Genomic DNA, 24,783 nt, shown 5'->3' on the forward strand with positions numbered 1-24,783 from the left:
TATTAAATACCCATTCTTCCTAGGGTGATAAAATTATAGTCTAGATATCAGAGTAAGTTTACTGGGAAAATGGGGTCATGTGCCTCTTTTTCTTCAGCCCCTTCAGTTTCCAGACTCATTCTTAGAAACAACAGGTCACCTAAAACAACACAAATCATCTCTAACTAAAATGAAGCTATGTGTTCTACTCCAAAATTATATGGCTTTTCTGCCACTTAAAAAGTTACCTACCTCCTCTGTAACTCAGTTTACTTAACTGTAAAATACAAATGATTACATCAAATATGTCCTGTCTCCTGGGAGAATAAATGCTATCTTATATGTAGGGAAGAATCGTATCTGTTCCAACATGGATTTAAATGTGATATGTTTCTATAGAGAAACTACATTTTCTTATTTCAAAGGATACTGATACGGTTTGGATGCTTGCTCTTTACAAATCTCAGTTGAAATGTCATCCCCAGTGCTGGAGGTGGGGCCTGGTGGGAGGTGTTTGGATCATGGGGTGGATTCTTCATGAATGGCTGGGTGTCCTCTTCTCGGTGATAAGTGAGTTCTCACTCAGTTAGTTCATGCAAGATCTGGTGGTTTAAAAGGGCTTGGACCTTCCCTCACCCCTCTCTTTTGTATTTTCTCTTGCCTTTGGACATGCCAGCTCTTGCTTTGTCTTCTGACACGAGTAAAGCTCCCTGAAGCCTCCCCAGAAGCCAAGCAGATGCTTGTACAGCCTGCAGAACTGTGAGCCAATTAAGCCTCCTTTCTTTATAAACTACCCAGGCTCAGGCATTCCTTTATAGTGATGCAAAAACGGACTAACACAGATACCATGTAAACTCCTACCTAAATGCTCACAGCGTAAGTACTACTAGTGTTTTCCACCACTGCTTGTATTTTCTGCAAATCTTTTCTCAGAGACTGCGTTTTTAAAGATGTGCTCCCTATTTCACTGCACAGAAAGCCAAGAAATCTTATCCTATCTCTGAGTATTGACAAGTTGTGTGACTTTAGGCAACAATCATTACAGCCTGGACTTCTGGGCTTCAGTTTACTCATCTATAAAAGATGCCTCTCTCACTATCTCTCTGTCTCTCCCTTCTTTCATCCATAGTAAATACCAGACACACACTTCTGAAAGCAGCAAGAGAACTACCCCTGATATTTTACTAATGCTATGTGTCTTTCTCCCTCACAGGCTTATAAGCAGTTCAAGAGCAAGCACTATCTGGGTACGGTGGCTCATGCTTGTATTCCCACCACTTTGGGAGGCCAAGACGGGCAAATCACTTGAGTTCAGAAGTTCTAAACAAGACAGGGCAACACAGCATAAACCCACCTTTACAAAAAATACAAAAAATTTGCTAGATGTAGTGGTGCACACCTGTAGTCTGAGCTACTCGGGAGACTGAGGTAAGGAGAGCTTGAGCCTGGGAGGCAGAGGTTTCAGTGAGTAGAGATTGTACCACTACACTCCAGCCTAGGCAACAGAGCAAGACACTACATCAAAGAAAAAAAATGAGGAAGCAGTATGGTGCAAACATCTTTGGTTATCCTCCTGCAAACACAGTCTCCAGTGCAAAGCAGAAGTTTGATTAATACTTGATGAGCCAAATTCTTGAACCCTATCACTCAAGCAAACTATCTTGTAAATGCCTTTCCCATAAAATATCCTGAGGGCTTACAGTTCAGAAGTGTAAGGGGTTCCATCCATCCACAGCCAGACCTTGCCACCGCCAGGGCGGAAGAGCCCTATCCAATAAAAGTAGAAAAACTCAGAGTAGCTCTGAGACATGGCAAACTCCTGTGAAAAGTACACAAGAAAACCTTTAGATTTGGTGGCACAATTACACACATGTACAGACGTGCATGGGGCAGCCAGCACTTTTCTCAAAGCACACACAAGTCCTGCTTCACATAGATGCTCGAATGCTTAAGAGAAAAAGCATCTGTCCTGAGGCCAGTCAGAAATTTATCCAGGTTTAATAACTTATTTTGTCTTAGTAAATATGGAACACATATCAATATTCTGAAAGCAGAAATCACATCAACCAAGATTTATTCCTGACCCATTGCTTTTAAGGCACAGAATTAAATGCTGATATTGATATAAAAATATAAGAGAAAGATTAACAAAGAGATGCAGAATGACTCTGGGATATGGAAGAATATGGAGGGAAAAGTGCAGGAATGAGGCAGTAACCTTTATAAATAACTGGGAAAGGAAGAAATAAAGTAAATGAAAAATTTGCAAGGATGATTTATGCCTTAGACTAGGAAGGGGAGAAAGAAATTTTTAAATTTCAATTTATAAATATTTATGAGCACACATATGTATAGTCCTATACATGTAATTCTTTTCCTAATATCCATATTTAACATGTTTACATTTTAAAAGTTATTTTGAAATGCAGAGTGAGACTGATACTTTTTGAAAGTTATTTTAAAAGTTATTTTAAAATGTATCTAGTCTCACTCTGCATTCCTAATACATATTTTTGGAGAGTTGATGGGGGCAGAGTCTCACTCTGTCGCCCAGGCTGGAGTGCAGTGGCATGATCACGACTCACTGTAGCCTCAACCCCCCTAGGCTCAGTGCACTCCTAATATTTTAACAGAAAAATTATCTAAACATTTATTATAATTATCCATTTTGATATCTTTAGTTTCCACCATACAATGAGTTTCTCAACAATACACTTTGTTTCATTGTTATATCCATAACCCTTCAGATAATTAATAAAATATACTGATTTAATGAGAGATTATTGAAAATTTAAATAAAACTGTTACCAAGCAATAGTCATAATGTGAGCATGTGAAAATAACTGTACTTGAAAATATTGATTCCAATTAAATAGGAGGGGTTCCTTCAAATTATAAGTTTTGAAAGCAAATCATATGAAAATGATTTAAATATATAGATATATATGAAGTTCATGATAGAAAATAACTACATAGCTTTAACAAGAAAATTTCTCGCTTGTTACTTGAATATGCTAAAAGGAAAAAGGAAAAAATAAAACAAGAAAATTTCCTACCACACGATATAATATAGTACAATTGTATACCTGAGTCTGCAGTATATGCTGGAGGCAGAGGAAACAAAGAGAATAAGAAAAATTAGGAGGGTTTATGTCAGGGCACAGTCTTAGTCAAAGAAATTACCTCACTTCATGCCTAAATTAAATCATCAAGAAAGGGTTATAAAATATTATTTTAGCAGGTGAGAGAAATTACAGAGTTTCTTTCATCACAGATTTCAGAAAATGGGTAGAAATTAAGAGGTAATTAGAACAATGTTAAGAATTTGTGTCGTGAGCTTGGCATTTAATTCAATTAAATAATCATTTCTTCATAACCTACTCTTCATCAAGAAAAATCTCTGCTAAATTCTAGAGAAGCAATGATAAATAAGCAATGGCCATACTGTTTGAGAACTTCAATTCAAAGGCAATAATAAATATGAGAGGAAAGGGAATAATCATATTTTATTAGCACACTTTAACTGCATGTACTAACTCAATATATGTCAGTTTGTAGTTTTATTGTCACATTTGCCTTGCCCAGTCTATCCTAGGCTGTAAACTTCTGGAAGGCAAGATATATATTTGCAGATTATGGTAGTAATTTGGTTAAATATTTTCCACTGAAAAGCTTTGCCACTTTTAGAATGGAAGAGCAGACAGTACTATTTTCATGTTTCTGACATTGCATCAACATTATTCCTTTTCCACCCAAACCAAAAAAGAAAACAAGACATTCTACCTTTGCTCCCTGACTAAGCGGGAAGTTTAAAGTGATATTGCTCACATTTCTAAGGGGTGGGTATTTGTGGAGAACAAAACTCCTTTTATCTACTTCAGGAGACCATTCAAAGCAATAGGAATAAGACTCAGGCCCTGATTAAAACAAGTAGGAAAACCTGTGAACCAATATTCTTGATCTTTAGAATCTTCATGCCTAGCTCTTTTACAGCCTCTTTTTGAGAATCCTTCAAACACTGAAAAGCCTCAGAATCTTACCAGCTCTTCTTTTGTGTCTATCTTCAGCATGGTAGAGTTCTCACTAAGGCAGAAATATTTACAGTCCTCCCAACTTTTGCTGTCTTTATAGAACTGGTAGCAATTGTCTCCATGCCACTTCCATTGTTCTGGACAAGGGTTGCACCTGTGTGCTTGGAAAAAATTTTATTATTATTTTATTATTTTCTGCATGAATCTGTTGTGTTCCTTTCTTGAAGTTATATAGTATTTGATGTCCCAAGAAAGAACTAAGTCATCTTCACATTTAATGAATAGCCCAGGCAATGATAACTAAGAATACTTAATGAACACCTACTAAATGCCAGGAATTATAAGTGGTGCTGAGATACTGTAGAAATTAAACCACTCATTAACTGCTTACGTGGAATATGGAATCTAGTAATAAATGATGGGAACTTTCTTGACACTTGCCTATGAAATTCAATATGGCCCGCCGTGGTGGTTCATGCCTGCAATCCCAGCACTTTGGGAGGCTGAGGCAGGCGGATCACCTGAGTTCAGGAGTTTGAGACCAGCCTGCCAACATGGTGAAACCGTGTCTTTATTAAAAATACAAAAAAAAAAAAAAAAAAATTAGCTGGGAGCCTATAATCCCAGCTACTAGGAGGCTGAGGCAGGAGAATCACTTGAACCCAGGAGACGGATGTGGCAGTGAGCCGAGATTGCGCCAATGCACTCCAGCCTAGGCAATAAATCAAGACTCCGTCTCAAAAAAAAAAAAAAAATTTAGTACATGAAGAGAATATCCAATTTCACAAAGCTGTTCATATGTACAGAAACTCCAACTGCATTGTGTTTAGGAAATAAAGTTTTTGTAATGTTCTTCCTCAAAATTATCTTATATAATCATAAAATAAGTTTTAAAAAATACAATTATACCAATATGGTGTGGAATCTTTTCTCACTCTAAACAAAGATAGATAAAATTCTAAAGAAAAAAATACTGAGGCAAGCATGAAGTTAGAATGCTGAATCTCCGTGTGTCACAAATTAAGTTGAGCATCCAGGCCGCAGAAGTATGGGTAGTGACAGCAAATACAGGAGCCAGGCCCTGAGAGTCATAGTTTCAACACCTATGTGGATACATGACCTTGGGTCATTTAGAGTTAGGAACCTGTAATCCAGTCTCTTGTGGGTTTGTAGTGGGGTGAGAACTTGAGTCATATCCATAACAATTTCTTTATTTTAAAAGCAATCTACTTAACATGTTAAAATCTCAGTGGCTAATACATAAGTAGGTATTATATTATTGTTTACATCTTCTTGTAAATTTGAAATATTTCATAAAATAAAACAAAATGTTAAAATAACTAGAAGGATATTTTTATCACGTTATGACAAACTTGCTGTAGCGCTCAGTAGCTTCTGCACTCTCTCAGACAGGTCTGCTTGCCTCAGAATTCTGCTAGGAGAAATATAACAAACCTGAATAGACTCAAGCACAAATAAAAGGATCCTCAGACTTTCTAAAACACAGAACAAGAATGGGAATGATGCTTACCTAAGAGGATTGCTATAAAGAGTAAATAAGTAAAACAGTCCAGTTCTCACAGAGACTGACACATACAAAGTACTCAATAAATGTCGGTTTCAACTGTGGTCCCCGTTGTTATGAGAATTTAGATGGGTAATACCTGCTTGGAGTGCTGTGCTGGAAAAGATTATGAAGCAGCATCTGGACTCAGCAAGGAGAATCTTGGTTCATTGTCATGTCTGCTCTGATTCAGTAAGTAAAAACTGTGTAACTGCAATTTTGGTACAGTGTATAAATACCTTATCCCCCTCTCATGTATAATGTTTTCTTAAATACCTTCAATTTTCAGGTATAAGTGATCCTCTAGGTGCTCTATGTAAAAACAAGTCCCATACTCATATGGGAATTAATATAAAGAGAAATTTTCAATGAATGTTTAAGAGGAAGCAAGGGACAATTAGATTGAAAAGTGAGAGACTCAAGGACCAAGAGCCTTATGTGAAATAGGTAGTGATATGATGTAACTAAAGAGACAGAGATGGAGAAACCTATTTACATTCTTACCTTCAACTAACTAAATATTTGATATAATATAACTTGAACCATTGGAGGATGAAAATGTAATACAGATCAGAAGAAATTCATTTATCTATATATACATACAGTTACAGGTATAGACATAGATAGATATAGATATAGTTATAGATAAATAAATACAAAGAGATCTGCATATATCCTCCACTCTAACCTGGGCGACAGAGTGAGACACTGTTCCCCCCACCTCTCTGTCTCCCAAATAATATGTATATTTTTAAAGAAGAAAATATATATTTTGGGCCAGAAAAAAATGTGTGGACTGAAAATGGACTGTTCTCAAATGTTTTGTCCATGGCATATATACCTAGGAAAATTAAAATACCAACTAATTTCTAAACTGAACATGTACACTTTCTATGAACTTATTTTATCTATAAATTGCCAATTTTTGTATATGGTATGGTGCAATAAATATTTACAGGTATTTAGGATCAGTAAACAATAATGTTCATATTAGCAAGACCAACACCCTGAAGGGCATTCCATTTCATAAATACACGAAAATATGTCATCAAAAAAAAAAAAGCCTGATCATCTTTTTTTTTCTTATAGTCCTTTCTCTCTCTGTTCTTCTTTATTTTTCTGTGCTTCAGACAAAAGGAATGTAAGTCTGTTTACATGTCTGGCCCAGAACTTTTTGCTCATATATCTAACTCCCCAAATAGCATTCCTGGTTTCCAATTTCCCCCTCGTAGCCAGAGAATTCTTCTTCCTTTCACTTGATTACATCTCGATGCTTCTAGTTGTTTGTTCCCCAATTCTGGAAATGTTTTGGAATCTTTCATTTCTCACACATCCATTTATAGCCCATCATGTAATTATTTCCACAAACAATATCCTAGTTAGAGGTATCATCATGTTTCTCCTAGATTTTAGTAGTAGCCACCTCTTGTCTGATTTCTCTGTTGCTATTCTTTCCTCTTCCAGTCTAATTTTAACATAATTGTAGAATAAGCCTTTAAAAACTTATGCCAGATGATGTATTTCCTCTGCTCAAGATCCCATAGTTAATCCTCATCTTCTCAAAATAGCAGCCAAACCTCTTGCAAAGGCACCTAATGCTGTACATCATCTCTACCTAGTCTTCTGTTAGTCTTCCACTCCAAGCACGTGGGTTCCTCATTCTTCCTTGAATACGCAGATACATTCACATTTTAAGGCTCTTGTGTTTCCTGCTTTACCTATGAGGTTTACTATTCCTCTGTATATGTACGTGGCTAACTCCCTCAACTTTTCAAGTCTTTCTACCATATAATCATCTTAAGATTTATGACATCTCTACTTAAAGTAGCAACACAAACACACTACCCTTGAACTCCTTATCCCTCTTGCTTTGTTCACCTTCATTTCTCATAGGATTGATTAATCTCTCATACATTTTATTTTGGTTGGCCAATCATTACTGTGTACCTGGAACCTAGGGTTTCCCAGGCTGTGGGACTTTTAGTACTAAAACAGGGAACATTTGGGGCAGACTTGGAAATGCTGGTTGATATAGTTTGAACATTTGTCCCCTCCAAATCTCATATTGAAATTTGAACCTGGTGCTGGAGATGGGGCATAAAAGGAAGTGTCTCGGTCAAGGGAGCAGATCCCTTATGAACAGCTTTTTGAGTTCTCGCTCCATTACTCTTGGGAGAACTGATTGTTAAAAAGTGCCTGACACGTCCCTCCCCAGTCTCTTGCCTCCTGGACTCTTGCCATGTTACCTGCTGCACTTTCCCCCATGTGTGGAAGCCACCTGAGGCTCTCAGAGGAAGCAGATGCCGGCACCATGCTTCTTGTATAGCCTGCAGAATCAGTAGCCAAATAAAACTCTTTTCTGTATAAATTACCCAGGCTCAGGTACTGCTTTACAGCAACAGAAACAGAAAAAGACATTAGTTGTCTTTTTAAATGTTTTTCAATGTACTTCTTTCCACCACCCCACTAGAGTAAGTGGCCCATGAGAGTAGAAATCCTATGTGTTTTGTCAGACATGCATTAGTAGGCATTCAATAAATACTCCAACCAAACTAGCAGTAATGCTAAGTAAATGGATAGATAAACACCACTTCAGTGGGTGGGTGGGTGGGTGGGTGGATGGATGGATGGATTAATGGATGGATAATGGGTAAGATGAGGGTAAGAAATAAAAAGTAGCAGATTAAAACTGAGAACTAACATCTAACCAAAAATATGTAAGAATTTTTCATGAGAAGCATTAATCCATTTGCATGCAGACTTTATATTTAAATTAAATATGATTTATTTGCATAGCTTCTCTATTAGTTTTTATATGCCTGAATCAAAATTTCAAAGATCATTTGTGTTAGGAAAATCTGGATTACCTTTTAAAATAATTTTTTTGTGTGGCCAGGCACAGGGGCTCATGCCTGTAATCTCAGAGCTTTGGGAGGCCAACACAGGCAGATCACTTGAGGCCAGGAGTTCAAGACCAGCCTGGGCAACATGGCAAAATCCTGTCTCTACTAAAAAAATGCAAAAACTAGCCAGGTGTGGTGATACACGCCTGTAATCCCAGCTACCCAAGAGGCTGAGATATGATAATTGCTGGAACCCAAGAGATAGAGGCTGCAGTGAGCTGAGATCACTCCACTGCACTTCAGCGTAGGCAAAAGAGTGAGACTCTGTCTCAAAAAAAAAAAAAAAAAAAAAATAGAGATGATGTCTTATTATGTTGCCTGGGCTGGATTTGATCTCCTCAGTTCAAACAATTTTCCAGCCTCAGCCTGTCAAGTAGTGGATTATCTTTTTGAAGATCTGCCAGCCAACAAAGAAAAGTATGTGCACTGGGTTGTTAGAAAAATTAGTAAATAAAGGGCCAGGTGTGGTGGTTCATGCCTATAATCCCAGCATTTTGGGAGGCCAAGCCGGGGGATCACCTGATGTTGGGAGTTCAAGACCATCCTGCTCAACACAGTGAAAACCCATCTCTACTAAAAATATTTTTAAAAAATTGCTGAGCATGGTTTTGTGCACCTGCAGTCCCAGCTACTCAGGAGGCTGAGGCAGGTGAATTGCTTGAACTTGGGAGGCAGAAGTTGCACTGAGCTGAGATCGTGTCACTGCCTTTCAGCCTAGGCAACAGAGTGAGACTCATTTCGAAAAAAAAAAGAGAGAAAGAAAGAAAGAGAGAGAGAAAGAAAGAAAGGAAAGGAAAGGAAAGGAAAAGAAAAGAAAAGAAAGAAACAAAAAGAAGAAAAGAAAAGAGAGAAAAATTAGTAAATAAGGACATTATGAGGCTGGGCAAGGTGGCTCACACCAGTAATCCCAGCAATTTGGGAGGCTGAGGCGGGCAGATCACCTGAGGTCGGGAGCTCGAGACCAGCCTGATCAACATGGAGAAAACTTGTCTCTACTAAAAATACAAAATTAGCCGTGCATGGTGGTGCATGCCTATAATCCCAGCTACTTGGGAGGCTGAAGCAGGAGAATCACTTTAATCCAGGAGGCGGAGGTTGTGGTGAGCCGAGATTATGCCATTACATGCCAGCCTGGGCAACAAGAGCAAAACTCCATCTCAAAAAATAAATAAATAAAAAGGACATTATGACCATTGAAGTCATTAGTCATGTAGGAAAGAATCACTTAGAGAAGTGAAAGTGTGCGTACTAATATTTTTTCCAGGGTAGCCACACAATCAGGATGTCTGTTTCAGGTGGGAAGATGAGAAGACTCTGCCCTCCTTTAGGGTTCTCATAAGATAAATAAAAAGTGGGAACGTGAACATGGATGCCATTTCCCAAGTCAGCATGAGAAAGAGAGCAGAAAAGAGAGCCGACTTGAATAAAGTAGATTATCACAAAAGTTGAAAAGAACAGGAGAATAGGAATACACACACACAAACACACACACACACACACACACACACACACTGAAGTGATGCTCCTAGACTTCTCCAGCAGTATTTTTTATCCATGGTAGTTCGCCTACTGCTGGCACTGCCATCATCTGTAGTCCTTGTTAAAATACACATTTTAGTTATCCTGAATTAAAATAACTGGAATTTGATTCAGGTTATCTGCATTTTTGGACCACTCCCTGTATGATTTTTAAGATTTGAGAACTATAGTTATGAGTTTGCTTACTTCTTGCTAGGAAAGAATTTGTAAGAACATTTGCTGAGGTAGACTGAGACACAACCCTGTATTTTCTTTACTCATAGTGTTATTTTGGTTATTCTTAGGTAATCGTTTTATTGTTTTAAATGTCTACATTTGAAGAGTCCCTTGATGTATGGTCTCACAGAAATATATGAATCGCATGATCCCAACAACTGATCATGATCCCGAAGCCCAAATCCTTTATTCAGTTTGCCAGACCTCTAGTTAAATAATACTTGACTCTCACCTTCACTGGTGGGAAATCCATCTCTCTATTGCCAAATAGCATGGGGATACAGTGACCAGGACACACTTACCTCCAGCTTTGTTATAGAGCTCACGACAGAGTTTTTCAGCCACATGCTGCAGACTTTCTGCAAGCTTCGTGTTCTGGACTTGAAGAGATTGAAACTGTCGGGAGATATTTCCGAATCTTTCTTCCATATGAGAAATGGTGGCTTGATGAGTATTGGAGAGCTGGTAGTACTGAAAAACTAACCCAAATGACCAAGTCAAACTGGACAGCTTATTTCTATGTTTTATTTCCATTTTCTGCATATGGGGAAGACAAAACAGTATATCTTTTAGTAGTATCTCAGGCTCTGAGATCTCATATTGCCTATATTCAAGTTTGGACTCCAATACATATATGAGAAGTTGTATCACCTCGGGCAAATTAATTTCTTGAAGTCCGTCTAAAAATGTGGAGTCATAGGGAGAAAATGGCAGATAAGAGGGCTAAGGTGCAGCTCCCACTTGGACAACAGAACAGCATGAGGAGACTCACACTGTGAACTTCTCCTCTAGGAACCACCTCAGGAACATACCAGGAAAGCTTAAAGAATTCACAGATCCTTTGAAAGATGCAACTCAATACTGAAATTTCTGCAAGACAGCCAAAAATGTGTGAGTGGGGGGTATTCCTACCTCTGAACACACATCCATACTGGGGAACCTGAAAATCTGGATTACAGGAGAAGGATTTAATCTTAACTGAAGCAGGAATGGACGTAGGGAGCCATGCAAAATATAAAAGTAGAAGAAGCAGAGGGAAGAGTTCTCTAGGCACGCCCATTTTCCAGCTCAAGCCCTGGGAAGCCATCCCTGACTTTGTCTCACAGGGGTCTTTGGATAAGGCAACCAGTGGAATCAAAGAGGAATCACAGAGCGAAAGAAGCTAATGAATTCTGTAATAGTTTCAACTAGGTACAAATTTTCTTAAGCAGAATTCAGGGGGCAAAGAGGAACTGCTACAGATATCAGCAGAGGAACCCTGACGGATGCTGTGCGAAGGTGAGGAGGGGTGTGGCCTGAAAGCCTGCTTGTTTTCTCAGTGGAGAGGCTTGTAGCCTGGGGCAAGCTCAGAGCCCCTGGCATGGGCTGCCGGGATATAAACTCAGTGTTGTTGGTAGGACATGAGACGAGCAAGATTTGCCTCACCAGCTATGTGGGAGCTAGGTAAGGTCTATCACTGCCAGCTTTCTCCCACTTCCCTGGCAATCTGTGCGACACAGCAGAGGCAGCCGTAATACCCTGAGAATCAACCCCTATCTCCCACAGCGTTCATGGCAAGCCCTGGCCGAGGAGAGTGTGAGCTTAGACCTGCCTAACCCTGACCCCATGTGATGTTTTTTCTCTACCCACCCTGGTAGCCAAACACAAAAGACATAAACTCTTGGGAGCTGTATGGCTTGTCCATCACCTGAGAAACCTAGATACTTATCCTGGCCAACTTAGAGCAAGTTTATATCTCCTGTCTACTACTGCAGCTGGTGCTCTCTTTAAAGCACCATCTCCTGGCTGGAGGCCAACCAACTCAAGCCATTACAGTAACTCATGACAGAATAACCCTGCTCCAAGGAGGGAGAAGACAACAGCTAATTCCACTGCAGCAACATCCTGGCTAACCCGAGGTCCTGAGTGTGTCCATCTGACAACTTCACTGCTAGCATAACCAGCTGAAGAAAACCAGCACACTAAACATGTCTATAACCAAGGACTCTCACAGAGTCACTTCGCCTCCTTGGCAGCTTCACCACAGCAGTGCTGGTATCCACAGACAGGAGACTTGAAGATGGATCATATCACAAGACTCGGCAGACATTCTCCAGCACCAGCCTAGAGGCTGGTGGCACCACTGGGTGGCTACACCCAGAAGAGAAATAACAATCACTCCTCTGGCTCTAAGGAAGCCTTATACCTAGGGGCAAGGGGAGAGCACAACATCAAGGGATCACCCCACGGGATGAAAGAATCTGAACAGAAGCCCGTGTGTTCCAGATCTTTTCACCGAAATACCCAATATACCCAAATGAGAAAAGCAGAAAAGTAATTCTGGTAATATGACAAAACAGAGTTCTATAACACCACCAAAAGATAACACTAGTTCCCCAGCAATGGATCCAAACCAAGAGGAAATCTCTGAAATGCCAGATAAAGAATTCAGAAGGTTCATTATTAAGTTACTCAAGGAGATACCAGAGAAAGGTGAAAAACAACTTAAAGAAACCTATTTATGGATCTTTCTTTCTTTTTCTCTTTTCTCCTTCCTTCCCAGACCAATTTTTGTTTTTAATTCTGTTAATGTAATGTATTATATCTATTGACTTGCGTGTATTAAACCATCCCTGCATCCCTGGGATGGAACCCATTTTATCATGGGGTATTATCTTTTTGATATAATGTTGGATTCAGTTAGCTAGTCTTTTGTTCACAATTTTTACATCAATGTTCATTTCTTATCTCAAACAGAATGTTTAATTCTAGTTGGCTACTGATTGTTGTATTTTAATTCTTCCATTATTCACCATTTAAATAGTTGCCATTCAAAAAAAAGATACACTGAGTTTTCCAAAGCCTACAGAATTAAAGTTTAAAAAACAAATCTATAACAAGCATTTCTCATCCTAGACAAACCTTGGAACCAGGATCCTCCCCCAGGTCAGAGCGCAGACTTACACAAAAGCCCCAGGGCTGCCAGCCCTATCAGCAGCACCAAGCACAAAGTCAGCAAGATCAGGGCCACTGGTCGCCACGCTGAAGAGGGAGCCTTGTGCCCTGCAGGGAACAGAAGAGAAAGCAGGTTTGGCTTTTTCTTCCTCTTGCATCTAAGTCAATAGCATGTAAGGGGGAGGAGTTGATTCTGCACAGGAACAAATTATGCTGGACAACAATAACCAGGGCCACAGAATAACTTGCTGTCTGTCCTCAGAAACATCATCGTAAGGCTCAATGAGAACCTCACTTATCACAGCTAGATTCTCAAGAGCCCCACCCATTTGCATCCACCCCTCAAGTCTTATTTGCACTGAATTACACTATGCATTATCATTATCTTTACATGGTTGTTTGTACAACCTTTTGTTTGTCAAAATTCTAATTATGAAAGAGCCTGAGAATCTCTGAACCTTACCAAGGGACAACTTTTTAAACAATCAGGGGAAAGATGAAGTTAATTTGTTGTTATTTTGAAAAAATCTCCCTCCTCCCAAGTTCTATATATGCTTTTTCTAAAATGCAAATTGCATGTTAGTAATGGGAAGTAATAATTTTACTGTTTCTCTGTGGAATTGCTTGATTGAAAGTCCCTCTTTTGTAAAGACATTGTTTGTTCATTCATTCGATTTATATTTTTTGAAAAATAGATTATAAAGATACATGATCATCAATTTCTAAAAGATGAATCTAAACTATTTTTGCAGCAGTTAGATAATTTTTTAAACTGTGGCAAACATGTTTTCCTTACCCTTCATTCCCATAAGTTTGACTAGTAATTGCAGAGGTTTTACTGTAAGTCATGAGTAGACCCCTCACCTAGTGAGATCACCTGTCTGGGTCTGAATGACCTAACATATCTAACAGGGAAGATTCTCGGTCAGGTGCATCTAGCATTGTGATAGAAATGAAACAAAAGGAGAGTGAAACCCTCAAACAAACTCTGACCTCTTTGTAACCCATTGGTTCACTTCATTGAGAATTCAAGTCACTCTCTGAAACAGAAAGAGATCAGAGGGTTTTTCTGAAAGGAAAATTCTTTTTCTTCTGGCAAGGTCCTCTACATAATACATTCTAGGCACAGAGATTTTCCAGGATGGAGTGCAGTGGTGCGATCTCAACTCAAGGCAATCTTTGCCGCCCAGGCTCAAGCAATCCTCCCACCTCAGCCTCCTGAGTAGGTGGAACTACAGGCATGTGCCACCACGCCTGGCTAAATTTTTTTTCTATACTTTTTTTAGAGACGGGGTTTCACCATGTTGCCCAGGCTGTTCTCTAACTCCTGAGCCCAAGCGATCCACCTGCCTCACCTCCCAAAGTGCCAGGATTACAGCCATGAGCACCCAACCAATTTTAGGTAAAGAGATTAATTTGAACATTGTTTCCCAACGGGGAATGATAACTAGTAAAGAATATGCAAATAGACAATATGATTACTATCCTCTGAAACTTACAATCTAGTAGGGAAATTAAGTTAAAGTCTCAGAGTAGACATACTGATATATTTTTAAATGGGAATCTCATTCTTTCTTAGCAATCATCTCCTTCATAAATAGCTTGCATTACATTTAGAATAAAATCCAAATCCCTTTTCACAGATTGCTTTTTAAAACTTTTTTTTAAAAAGGCAATTTTATTATGGTACTTTCCTACTTAAAAACTTTAAAAGCTTTATTGCACTTAAAATTAAATCCTGCGATAGTCTCATTGAGACCTTCCTTAGCTCTTTCATCCCTTTCTGGACTATTTTCCTCTCACTCACATGTACTACTCACAATGGCCTTCTGTTTAGTCCTTGATCTGATCAAGCTTGACCCTAAGCAAATTGTATCTGCCCTCCTTCTGCCTCTGCATTAATTTCAGTTTCAATGGCACATCCTTGGAAGAGGTCCATGAGTCCATCGCTAGCACATATCACTCGCTCTGTGCTAGGTAACATTTTCATGACGTTTCTTTTTCTCTGTCTCCTTTCTCTGCATTTAACATTCCATTAAATCAATGATCTTGTCTATTTGTCCACCAGTGTATTTCCACTACTGAAAGTAGTGCCTGGCACATAAAGGCTGAGTAAATCTTTGACAGTTTAAATAATCAAAAAATGAAATTATAAAAAACTAATATGACTTAAACTATCTAAGTTTTATAAGTGGGTTCTCCCATGTTAAGTTTTACAGGTTTTCTTTAAATCTAAATCTATTGACTTTTCAGCAACATTTATGTCAGCAGATAACAGACTCAGCTAAATACATCTCCCAGCCATGTTGGTTTCTATACACTGACTTTTGTGAGATTCTATAACATGAACAAATCTGAGGGAAATTTGCTTCCTCCCCTTGGTTTCCTTCAGTTAACTAAGCTATGTGATTTAGTCTTAGTTTTTCTGGAAAAGGATGGTTTTCTCACAGTATTGACTGTAAAAGTATTTCAGATCAGCAGAACATTTAAAAAAAAAAAAACAAGATTAGGGACAGAATAGAGTGTGGGTTAATCATCCTCTCCAAAACCCTGTATTTGTAAACTTCCATATCGTCCAAGAAAGTTAACCATATGGATGTTTCTAAAATCCATAGTTAAAAATGCATGTGTGAGCCCACCGCCATGGTGATTTTAATTTTCCACATATCTCTTATTACCATTAAGTATATTGTATATCTTTCTTATTTCATTTGGCTTCTATCTGTCTCACTCCAGAAAAAATTTAGCTCCTTCTTGGAAAATATTATCTATCTAGTCACTATTGTAATCCAGTTCCTAGAGCAGTAGTTGAAATAAGCTCAACTAAATTTAAATGAATGAATGAATAGGTCCATTATATACAAATATCTGTGTTATATGCCTACCTACCCCTACTCAAACATAGTTACATTAATACATATCTCATAATAATTTTTTAAATCCTGTTACTTCTTATAATTAATATTTGTCTGGCTGAAATTAGAAATAAGAAGTAAAGATGCCTAGGGCAGTGGCTCATGCCTGTAATCCCAGCACTTTGGGAGGCCGAGGCAGGCAAATCACCTGATGTCAGGAGTTTGAGACCAGCCTGGCCAACATGGTGAAATCTCGTCTCTACTAAAAATAAAAACAAAAAATTAGCTGGACATGCCTGTAATTCCAGCTACACTGGAGGCTGAGGCAGGAGAATTGCTTGAACCCAGGAGATGGAGGTTGCAGTGAGCCGACACAGAGCCACTGCACTCCAGCCTGGGTGACAGAGTGAGACTCTGTCTAAAAAAAAAAAAAAAAAAAAATAGGCTGGGTGTGGTGGTTCAAGCCTGTAATCCCAGCACTTTGGGGGGCCAAGATGGGTGGATCATGAGGAGTGGTGATCAAGACCATCCTGGCCAACATGGTGAAACCACATCTCTACTAAAAATACAAAAAATTAGCTGGGCATGGTGGTGCATGCCTGTAATCCCAGTTACTTGGGAGGCTGAAGCAGGAGAATCGCTTGAACCAGGGAGTCGGAGGTTGCAGTGAGCTAAGATCCGCCACTGCACTCCAGCCTGAGTGACAGGGCAAGACTCTGTCTTAAAAAAAAAAAAAAAAAAAGTTTCAAGAAGTAAAGGAGAAGAACTCTGACAGTCAACTAAATTATTTTTCTTTATAAATCTGTTTTCTGCCAGGCACTGTGGCTTAGGCCTGTAATCCCATCACTTTGGGATCCTCCCAACTAAAGCAGGAGGATTGCTTCAAGCCAGGAGTTCGAGACCAGTCTGAGCAACATAGTGAGATCCCATCTCTACAAAAAATTTTAAAAATTCATCAGCCATGGTGGCACACACCTGTAGTCACAGCTACTCAGAAGGCCGAGGTGGGAGGATTGTTTGAGCCAGGGAGGTCAAGGCTGCAGTGAGTCATGACCATGCCACTGTACTCCAGCCTGGGTGACAGAGCAAGATCCTCTCTCAAAAGTAGTAAATAAATGAAATTAAATAAATAAAACAAAATATAATAAATCTGCTTTCCCTTGCATAATATCGAGGGCATGGGAGGTATTGTTTTTCTGCCCAAAGGAACAAAAACAGTGAACTTAAATTCCTACTGTGAAGTGAGGGCCTGGACTTTAGAAATCAGAACACCTTTCAGTAATAATTATATTCATGAAAAGAAAAAAAAAATACATGACCCTTCTTAAAATTGCCTCTAGGGCAGAAAAAAAAAAAAGAAGTCATATGTCTTCTGCTTTAAAATCTCTTCTAAGAAATCCTCTTTTTCTGATCAAATTTCACATTTTGAAATTTTTCTTCTCTTCCCATCTCTCTCTCACTCTCTCACTGCTTTCTCTCTCTCTCTTTTTTAATCCTCTCCATCTAATCATTCCATATAAAGACATGGAGAAACGCAATCCTGGGGAGTTCATCTCCAAGGAAACCAAGCTCCCATGGTAGAAAGTCCATGAAGTTGAAAGTTTCACTTTTTCTTTTTCTTTGATGCTATTTTTCCCTCTAGATGTTTTTCTTCTAACTGTGAGTCTAATGTTTCTGAGTTTTATTCCAAGTGCCCTAATCATACCGAAGTCTCTCTCCAGGGATCACCCTCAACCTAACATAAGGCAGATTTTCACAAAAATAAGATGCCTGGGAGGTCACTTGAGTTTGGCTTGGCTTTATTGTGGTTTTATTTTCTGGAAGAGAACCCCCTTGCTGTTTCCTGAGGCATGTTTAGAAAGAGGTGTGGACAGGCCAAGGAATGATACAAACATCCCTAGGAATAATAAGATATATATAGGGGAAAAAAAACTTTCCTGTATCCTCTTACTATAACCATACTACAAAATGCCTCAGTGTCAGGGTCAGATTTTGAATACCAATTCCTGTGTAATTATATGAAACTTTGTGGTTGGAGAGCTGTCAGACTTAACCAGTTACTTTTCATCAGGCATCAGCAAGGGAAAACTTTGTTTTCCACCCAAGAAACTAAGCTGTCATTACCATACACAGTCTATTAGTATACTTATAAAATGCAAAAGGTCTTAAAAGCTGGAGAAGACACAGAAAGTTTAAACAATGTGCATGTTACGAACTAGTTGCAGAGCTAGGATTAAATCATTTTGCTTAATGCTATACTTCACACACTTTTCCATGAGCCAGTCAGGAGTCACAGAGACACGAGGGCAAAACTGATGGCCATGTACATAATATTTCAGAAAGCACTTCTTTGATCTCTTTGTATTTTGAAGTGTAAATGTCTTTGTTTCCTTAATCCTCACATATAGCACATAGGAAAGCACTTCGTGGGAAACTGAGTTCATGGGCTGAGTCTGCTTTTCTGTGTTCATGTAAATGCAGTTTCCTTTCTCCTATAAATCTATTTCAAATATTGCTCTTTTCATACTCTCTAAATGAAAGTGGGTGTTATCCTTCTTATTTGAAAATAGTATACATCTAAGAATATATTAGCTATTTCTAGAATATCATTGAGTTTCCAATTCACAGTATTTAGAAACTTAATTATATTTTTCCTCTTCAGTAAAATTTAGGTGACTGAATTTTATATCCATATCAACAGATATTATTTATTGAAATATAATTCAAAAACAACATTTCCATTAATGATAATTGCTCAAATTTCTTGAATTACTCAGAAAAATGTCTTATATGAATGTTCTCATCTAGCCTCATGAACACCCTATAAGGTAGATATTATTATCCCATTTTACAGGTGGGAAACTGAGGCCTAGGGAGTTTACACAGCTTATTTGGGAACACACGGCTACTATTAGTAATAGTTACTAATAGAAACTATAAGTGTGTTATAGATACACTTTATTTCATTGGAAGCTTCCCAAATGTATTCATAAGGACAACCTTTTTTTTTTTTTTTTCCTTTTCTTTTCAGACAGAATTTTGCTCTTGTTGCCCAGGCTGGAGTGCAAAGGTGTGATCTTGGCTCACTGCAACCTCTGCCTCCCGAGTTCAAGCGATTATCCTGCCTCAGTCTCCCAAGAGGCTGGGATTACAGGCATGCACTGCCACACCCAGCTAATTTTGTATTTTTAGTAGAGACGGTTTCTCCATATTGGTCAGGCTGGTTTCAAACTCTCACCCTCAGGTGATTCACCTGCTTCAACCTCCCAAAGTGCTGGGATTACAGGCATAAGCCACATGCCTGGCCTAGGACAACGATTTTTAACCTTTACAAAAATTGAATTACCGTCCAGGTGTGGTGGCTCATGCCTGTAATCCCAGCACTTTGGGGAGGCCAAGGCAGGCAGATCACGAGGTCAGGAGATCGAGACCATCCTGGCCAACATGGTGAAACCTCATCTCTCCTAAAATATAAAAAATTAGCCGGGTATGGTGGCCCGAGCCTGTAGTCCCAGCTACTCAGGAGGCTAAGGCAGGGGAATCGCTTGAACCTGGGAGGCAGAGGTTGCAGTGAGCCAAGATTGCACCACTGCACTCCAGCCTGGTGATAGAGCAAGACTACCTCTAAAAAAAAAAAAAAAAAAATTCCCCACACCTTAAAAAATAATTCTTAAAATTTTACACTTAACCCTATTATACCTCAGCAATAATCCATTTTATCTTCAAAAAAAGAGGGAAAGAAAAAGAGAAAATGACTTAAATTATTTATTTTACCATTTAACCATCAGTTCCTTTTCAAACCACTGCTATCAAAATATTTTCCTCCTTATTACTAAATTATTCATCATTTTTAGTCTTCCCTTTACTTAAACTCTCTGCAGTATTTGTTGTTCGTTGTTTTTAAAACTCACAGTCACTATCATTTTTTCATTACTCTTGAATTTATTGCCTCTTCTATTACTCGAATTTTCCATTTCTTTTGAATTTTTTGTCTCTTGACACCCTTGATGCCTCTGTCCCAGATTCCTGCTTCCACCCACTCTCTGCTATTTATCCCTGGTAGCTCCTTTCGGAATCCTTCATTCTTCTTGCTCCTCAGGTGTTGATATTCTCTCAGAGTCTCTCTTTTACATTCTACTATTCATTCATCTTTCCATTTTACATTCCCTCCCTCAGTGGTCTCACTCACTGCCATACATTTTAGTTACTATCCATTTATTTTACTTAATGACTTAGGTCCCTCACTTACTTTATTTATTTAATTACCATGTCAATAATTCCCACATGTATATGTAGCCCAAACCACATGTGCATATACAGGTGTGTTTGGACAGCTCCAAATGCATGTCCCTCCTTCTACAGGCCCCTTAAACTCAAACTGAATTCATCACCTTTCCTGTCCCTTCTGCAGTTTCTGTCTCAGTTAGCAGCAGCACCATCCACATTACATCAGACAGAACCTAGTCAACCTACCACCAAGCGCCTTTTCCTTGTCTCCTCACATGTAACCAGTCACTAATTACCTAAACTCCATCACCTCGACATTTTTCATCTCTGATTCTTTTTCCTCATTTTTACCATGCTGCCTCAGTTCGCGTTCCCATCGCCTGGACATCGTTCATCTCTGATTCTTTTCCTCATTTTTACCATGCTGCCTCAGTTCATGTTCCCATCGCCTGGACATCGTTCATCTCTGATTCTTTTTCCTATTTTTACCATGCTGCCTCAGTTCATGTTCTTCTACTCTTGTCCTAGACTAGTGAAAAAATTCTGTATCGGCTCATCCAGTTTCATATGCCTTCAACCTGTCCTTTCCATTGCAGCCTAGATGGTCTTCCCAAAATGCAAAATGCTGTTTCTCCCTATCTAAATCCTGCACTGACCTCATTTCAACTACTGAATAGAATTAAAATACACCAGCATGCCCTAAAAGGCCTCCTTAACTTGCAGGCTTACCCCTTGCCAAGTTTCCCTCCTCCGACTCTACACCTAAGCTGCACATATTACTTAGAGTTCTCTAAAAATACAAAGCTACTGAAAACCCTCATAACTTTCCCTTCATGTATCTCTCTGAATGTAGTGTCCCCAGCCTCTCAAACACTTTCACTCCTGATACCTTATTATGTGGAATATCTTAAAATTAACTCAACTCCACATCACTCCTTCTGTTAAGTCTTTCCTGAGCTCCTCTACTTAGGTAGATATAAGCAAGCTCTCGTCTGTACCGTGCATGCTGCTGCCATAACACATTATACTTTACCTTAGTTGAGAATTGTATTAGACTTTCAATTTCCTTATGAACAGGGACCATATCACGTTGGACATTAATCCTCAGTACTGGGATAACTTGGCCCCACACATAAGTTTGTGAAAAATGCATGAGGGTGTTGTCTTTCATTTTTACTAGCTTAATTGTTTGGCATTTTTAAACACAAACATAGTTGTTATGTCAACTGTTATTGACGAAATAAAAATCCAGAAATTAAATGAATGTGTGTGCTTTATTTTTATTAATTCTACAAAATAAAATTTGCCAGCTGTGAATGGCATCACAGCATTATGCTGAATCTGAATCTTCCACATTGCCGAAAAATTCTGACTGATTTCTGCTCTGTTATTTTTATCAGCAAAGGTATATCAGATATGTTTATCTAAGAAATAATTATACTTCTATGATGACATTCCTCTAAATGTTTGCCTTACCAATAAAAGATGAAAACAAGATATCATATATGTAGGGTAAGATAACTATTTCCAGATGTTTCCCTCCAAGACAATTATTTCCATTTCTTGCAAAGAGGCCCCCAGATGTTGCAGCTAGTGTTTTATCTTTCTCCACCACCCTTCAAGCTCAGCAGAACTTATTTGTACATGCTGTTCTTGATTATGCGGATCGCTAGTCCTAGAGAGAGCTCCCGGCTCCAATCCAAGGTGGAAAATGAAGTTATAGACAAGCCACTCAAAACCACAGCCCTAAAAATGGACCCTTTATAATATTTTTTGGAGGAAAACACTTTGTATCCTATTATTTATATATATATATCCTGTGGCTACAGAAACTGACATCCCTACTTTTGTCACTTAGCTTCGTGTCAAAGAGGTTGGAAATCCCCAATGTCCCCTAACAGCTTACTGGATAGTTTAGTTAAAAAAAAAAAAAAAGAAAGCCACATCAGTGTGTCTCAGGTGGAGGATCATTTAATAAATAGAAAGTGAATAGAGAGTTTAGTAGGAGAAAGGAAGGAAAACTAAAAGTTATTTGATAAAGAAATAAGGAAGAGAACAGTTTTGAAAAAAAAAAAGATATATCCAGATTTACAAAGGTGAAGAAAATGATAATATAGTCAGAAGGGAAAGGACATATTAAAATACAGGCACTGAATGAATGTCTGTTCAATCTGATACAGACTGACAGAAAAGTGCTGAAAGGAACACTTTAGGAATTCTCAAGAAATGGAATGTTGAAAGGAATCCTACATTTCTGGAGTGTCTGTAATATATCAAGTATTTCACATAATTCATCATTCTCAGTACTCAGGACCACCTTGTAAAGGAAGTTTTATTACTTCTATTTAATATTAATTAAAGTTAATATAAACTAATATACCTAAAGTATTTAAAACACTGACAGCATATAATGAGTCCTGTATACATGTTTGTGGCCATTAATATTTTATAAATAAGGAATATGATGCCACCAGGATACATAAATAACACCTCCAAAGTTACACAGAAGGTAAGTGGGGTACCTGGGTTAGGACCTAGAATCTAGTCGTGCCATGTGAGTCCTTTTCACTAGAACTTAAGTCATATTTTAGCTTTAGATTGGCTGAGTGACCCAGGAAATAAAATCCTTCTCTAAGTGTGTGAATTACGGAACTGAATAGAACTGAAAAAAAAAAATCACTACTATGTCATAGGGTGAGTAATTGGAAATAAAATTATAAGATGGAAGCTAAATATAATAACATTAAATATTTTCATAATTTGATTCAATCTTCTCCACAGTATTCTGAAATCAATACAGTAAAAGGGGATAGGGACTGGACATAGTGGAATTTGACACCATTATTTAAATTATTGAATCACAGATGTTCAGAGGTAAAGGAACCTTAGAAAGCATTTGCTTTAATCATCCTTCATTTCACATATGATAAAACCAAACATCTGATGTTCACATGACTCTCTTAAGGGCTCACAATTTCAAGAGGCAAAATTATTGTAACAGAAAACTAGGGTTAATTTGTACACTTGAAAATCCCCCTCTAAAGCCATGACTTCAAAACTAGCAAAAATGTGGCTTTTATAAATCTATATTTCCAGATTAGATGGTAAACAAAACAACACTTGACTTGTTTTAGGGAAGGTGGGAAAGAGAAAGGATGTAGCTTTAATTGTACATAAAATTTCACTTTTGTATGCTATGCCTGCATGGAAAATGCAACATATGCTCAACTTCAAACCACTATGCTAGCAATAGAATTTCAGAAAAACAAACATCTGTATGTAGATTGAGTTTAAATTTCCAGATATTCACATATGTGGTATTAAGTTGTGGGAAGTGCACAGCTACACATCACGGTAAATCACAACGACATTTCTTCTCTTTTCTCTGTTTTGTACATTTCTAGGAAGGATAGCTCATCTCACACATTTTGCAAGGGCTCTGGTCTATTCGGACCCGAGGAGGCAAAGTACCTGTGCACCGGGGCTCCGGCCGCCGGGCTGTGGCAGAGGCTTGAGAATACAGGCTCATGGTGGTGTCCTCATCATCATCCAGCATGTCCCTCGTGCTGCTGTACTTGGCCTGCATCTGGATTCCCGCAGCGGTGAGAGTGAAATATGGTCGGATTGCCCCGGGCCGCCTGGCTACTGTGAACTAGTTCAGGAAGCAAGGCACCGAAAGGCATTCCTAATGTTCTTTCCGGGCAAGTAGCAGGGGAGGTCTCTGACTGCAGTTCCTGACTGGAGAGGCCCAGCCCCTCTCCTGTGAGCTTGTACTCTGAATGCCAAATCAGTCAGGCTGAGGGGAAATAGCATGTGTTTTCTGTTTAGGCGGTCTCTGTTTCAACAGTTATCAAAAAGTTGGCCTTTCTCAGTCTCTTTTATTTACCTGTTTGCACTTCTCATGTAACTACAGTGTAAAGAAGGCAAGTTCTTAGAATAGCATGGTGGTTCCTTCAGAGTCTGCAGAATAATAATACGTTGGGAGGACACACATGCCTGTTTTCTACCCATCCTTTGAGGAGTCGCTTAAGTTAACCTCTCTGTGCCTTTGTGAAAAGAGAAGAGCTTATAGGACCTGGCCCCTTCCTTTCTCCAAGAACAGAGTAGTGATCTTTCTTACAGTATCTGAACTTGATTTAACATTTTATAGCACATTTGGTACATTATGATCATGAGGAATTATACATTTTACTGGAAGTCAAATCTTTTTAAACTATTATTAACCACCATGTGATCTGGGGAAGCCAATTAGTTCAGAGGACAGCCAATTAGACTGGAGGACTTGTCATATCACTGGATCCTCTGGATCCTTGGCAGACATCCCCAGCAATAGTCTGGAGCCACTGAGGGGCTAGACCCAGAGGAGCAGCACTCAGAGTGGTCTATCTCTCAGGAACTCCTACTCCTAGGGGAAGGGAGAGTGCACCACGTCGTGCCTAAATTTCCTAAACCAAGAAGAAAATGTTTTAGGTTATGTGAAAAAATTCTTCCTGAATCAGTACATTAGAATTATATTCCCTGTCTTAGTCTGTTTG

The 24,783-nt window shown here is 38.7% G+C and overlaps 1 protein-coding gene across 4 annotated transcripts in view; it reads right to left on the minus strand.

Moving 5' to 3' along the window:
• The window catches only part of CLEC1A (C-type lectin domain family 1 member A), a 45,429-nt gene extending 21,325 nt beyond the window's left edge, over positions 1–24,104 (minus strand). For 2 of the 4 annotated variants that reach the window (XM_064377643.1, XM_064377642.1), the window contains exons 1-5: positions 23,720–24,104; positions 13,176–13,274; positions 10,535–10,711; positions 4,020–4,171; positions 1,680–1,798 (exon numbers count right to left, since the gene is read on the minus strand). In XM_064377643.1, the coding sequence (XP_064233713.1) occupies positions 1,680–1,798; positions 4,020–4,171; positions 10,535–10,711; positions 13,176–13,274; positions 23,720–23,834 (662 nt within the window). In that variant the 5' untranslated portion in view covers positions 23,835–24,104. The remainder of the gene's footprint in view (positions 1–1,679; positions 1,799–4,019; positions 4,172–10,534; positions 10,712–13,175; positions 13,275–23,719) is intronic. The other 2 variants (XM_064377644.1, XM_064377645.1) reach the window with 1 other exon arrangement.
• Between the last annotated feature and the right edge of the window lie 679 nt (positions 24,105–24,783).

Source organism: Aotus nancymaae, unplaced genomic scaffold (assembly GCF_030222135.1).
Source record: "Aotus nancymaae isolate 86718 unplaced genomic scaffold, 86718_ANA_hifiasm-v0.15.2.pri h1tg000016l, whole genome shotgun sequence".
Lineage (NCBI taxonomy): Eukaryota > Metazoa > Chordata > Mammalia > Primates > Aotidae > Aotus > Aotus nancymaae.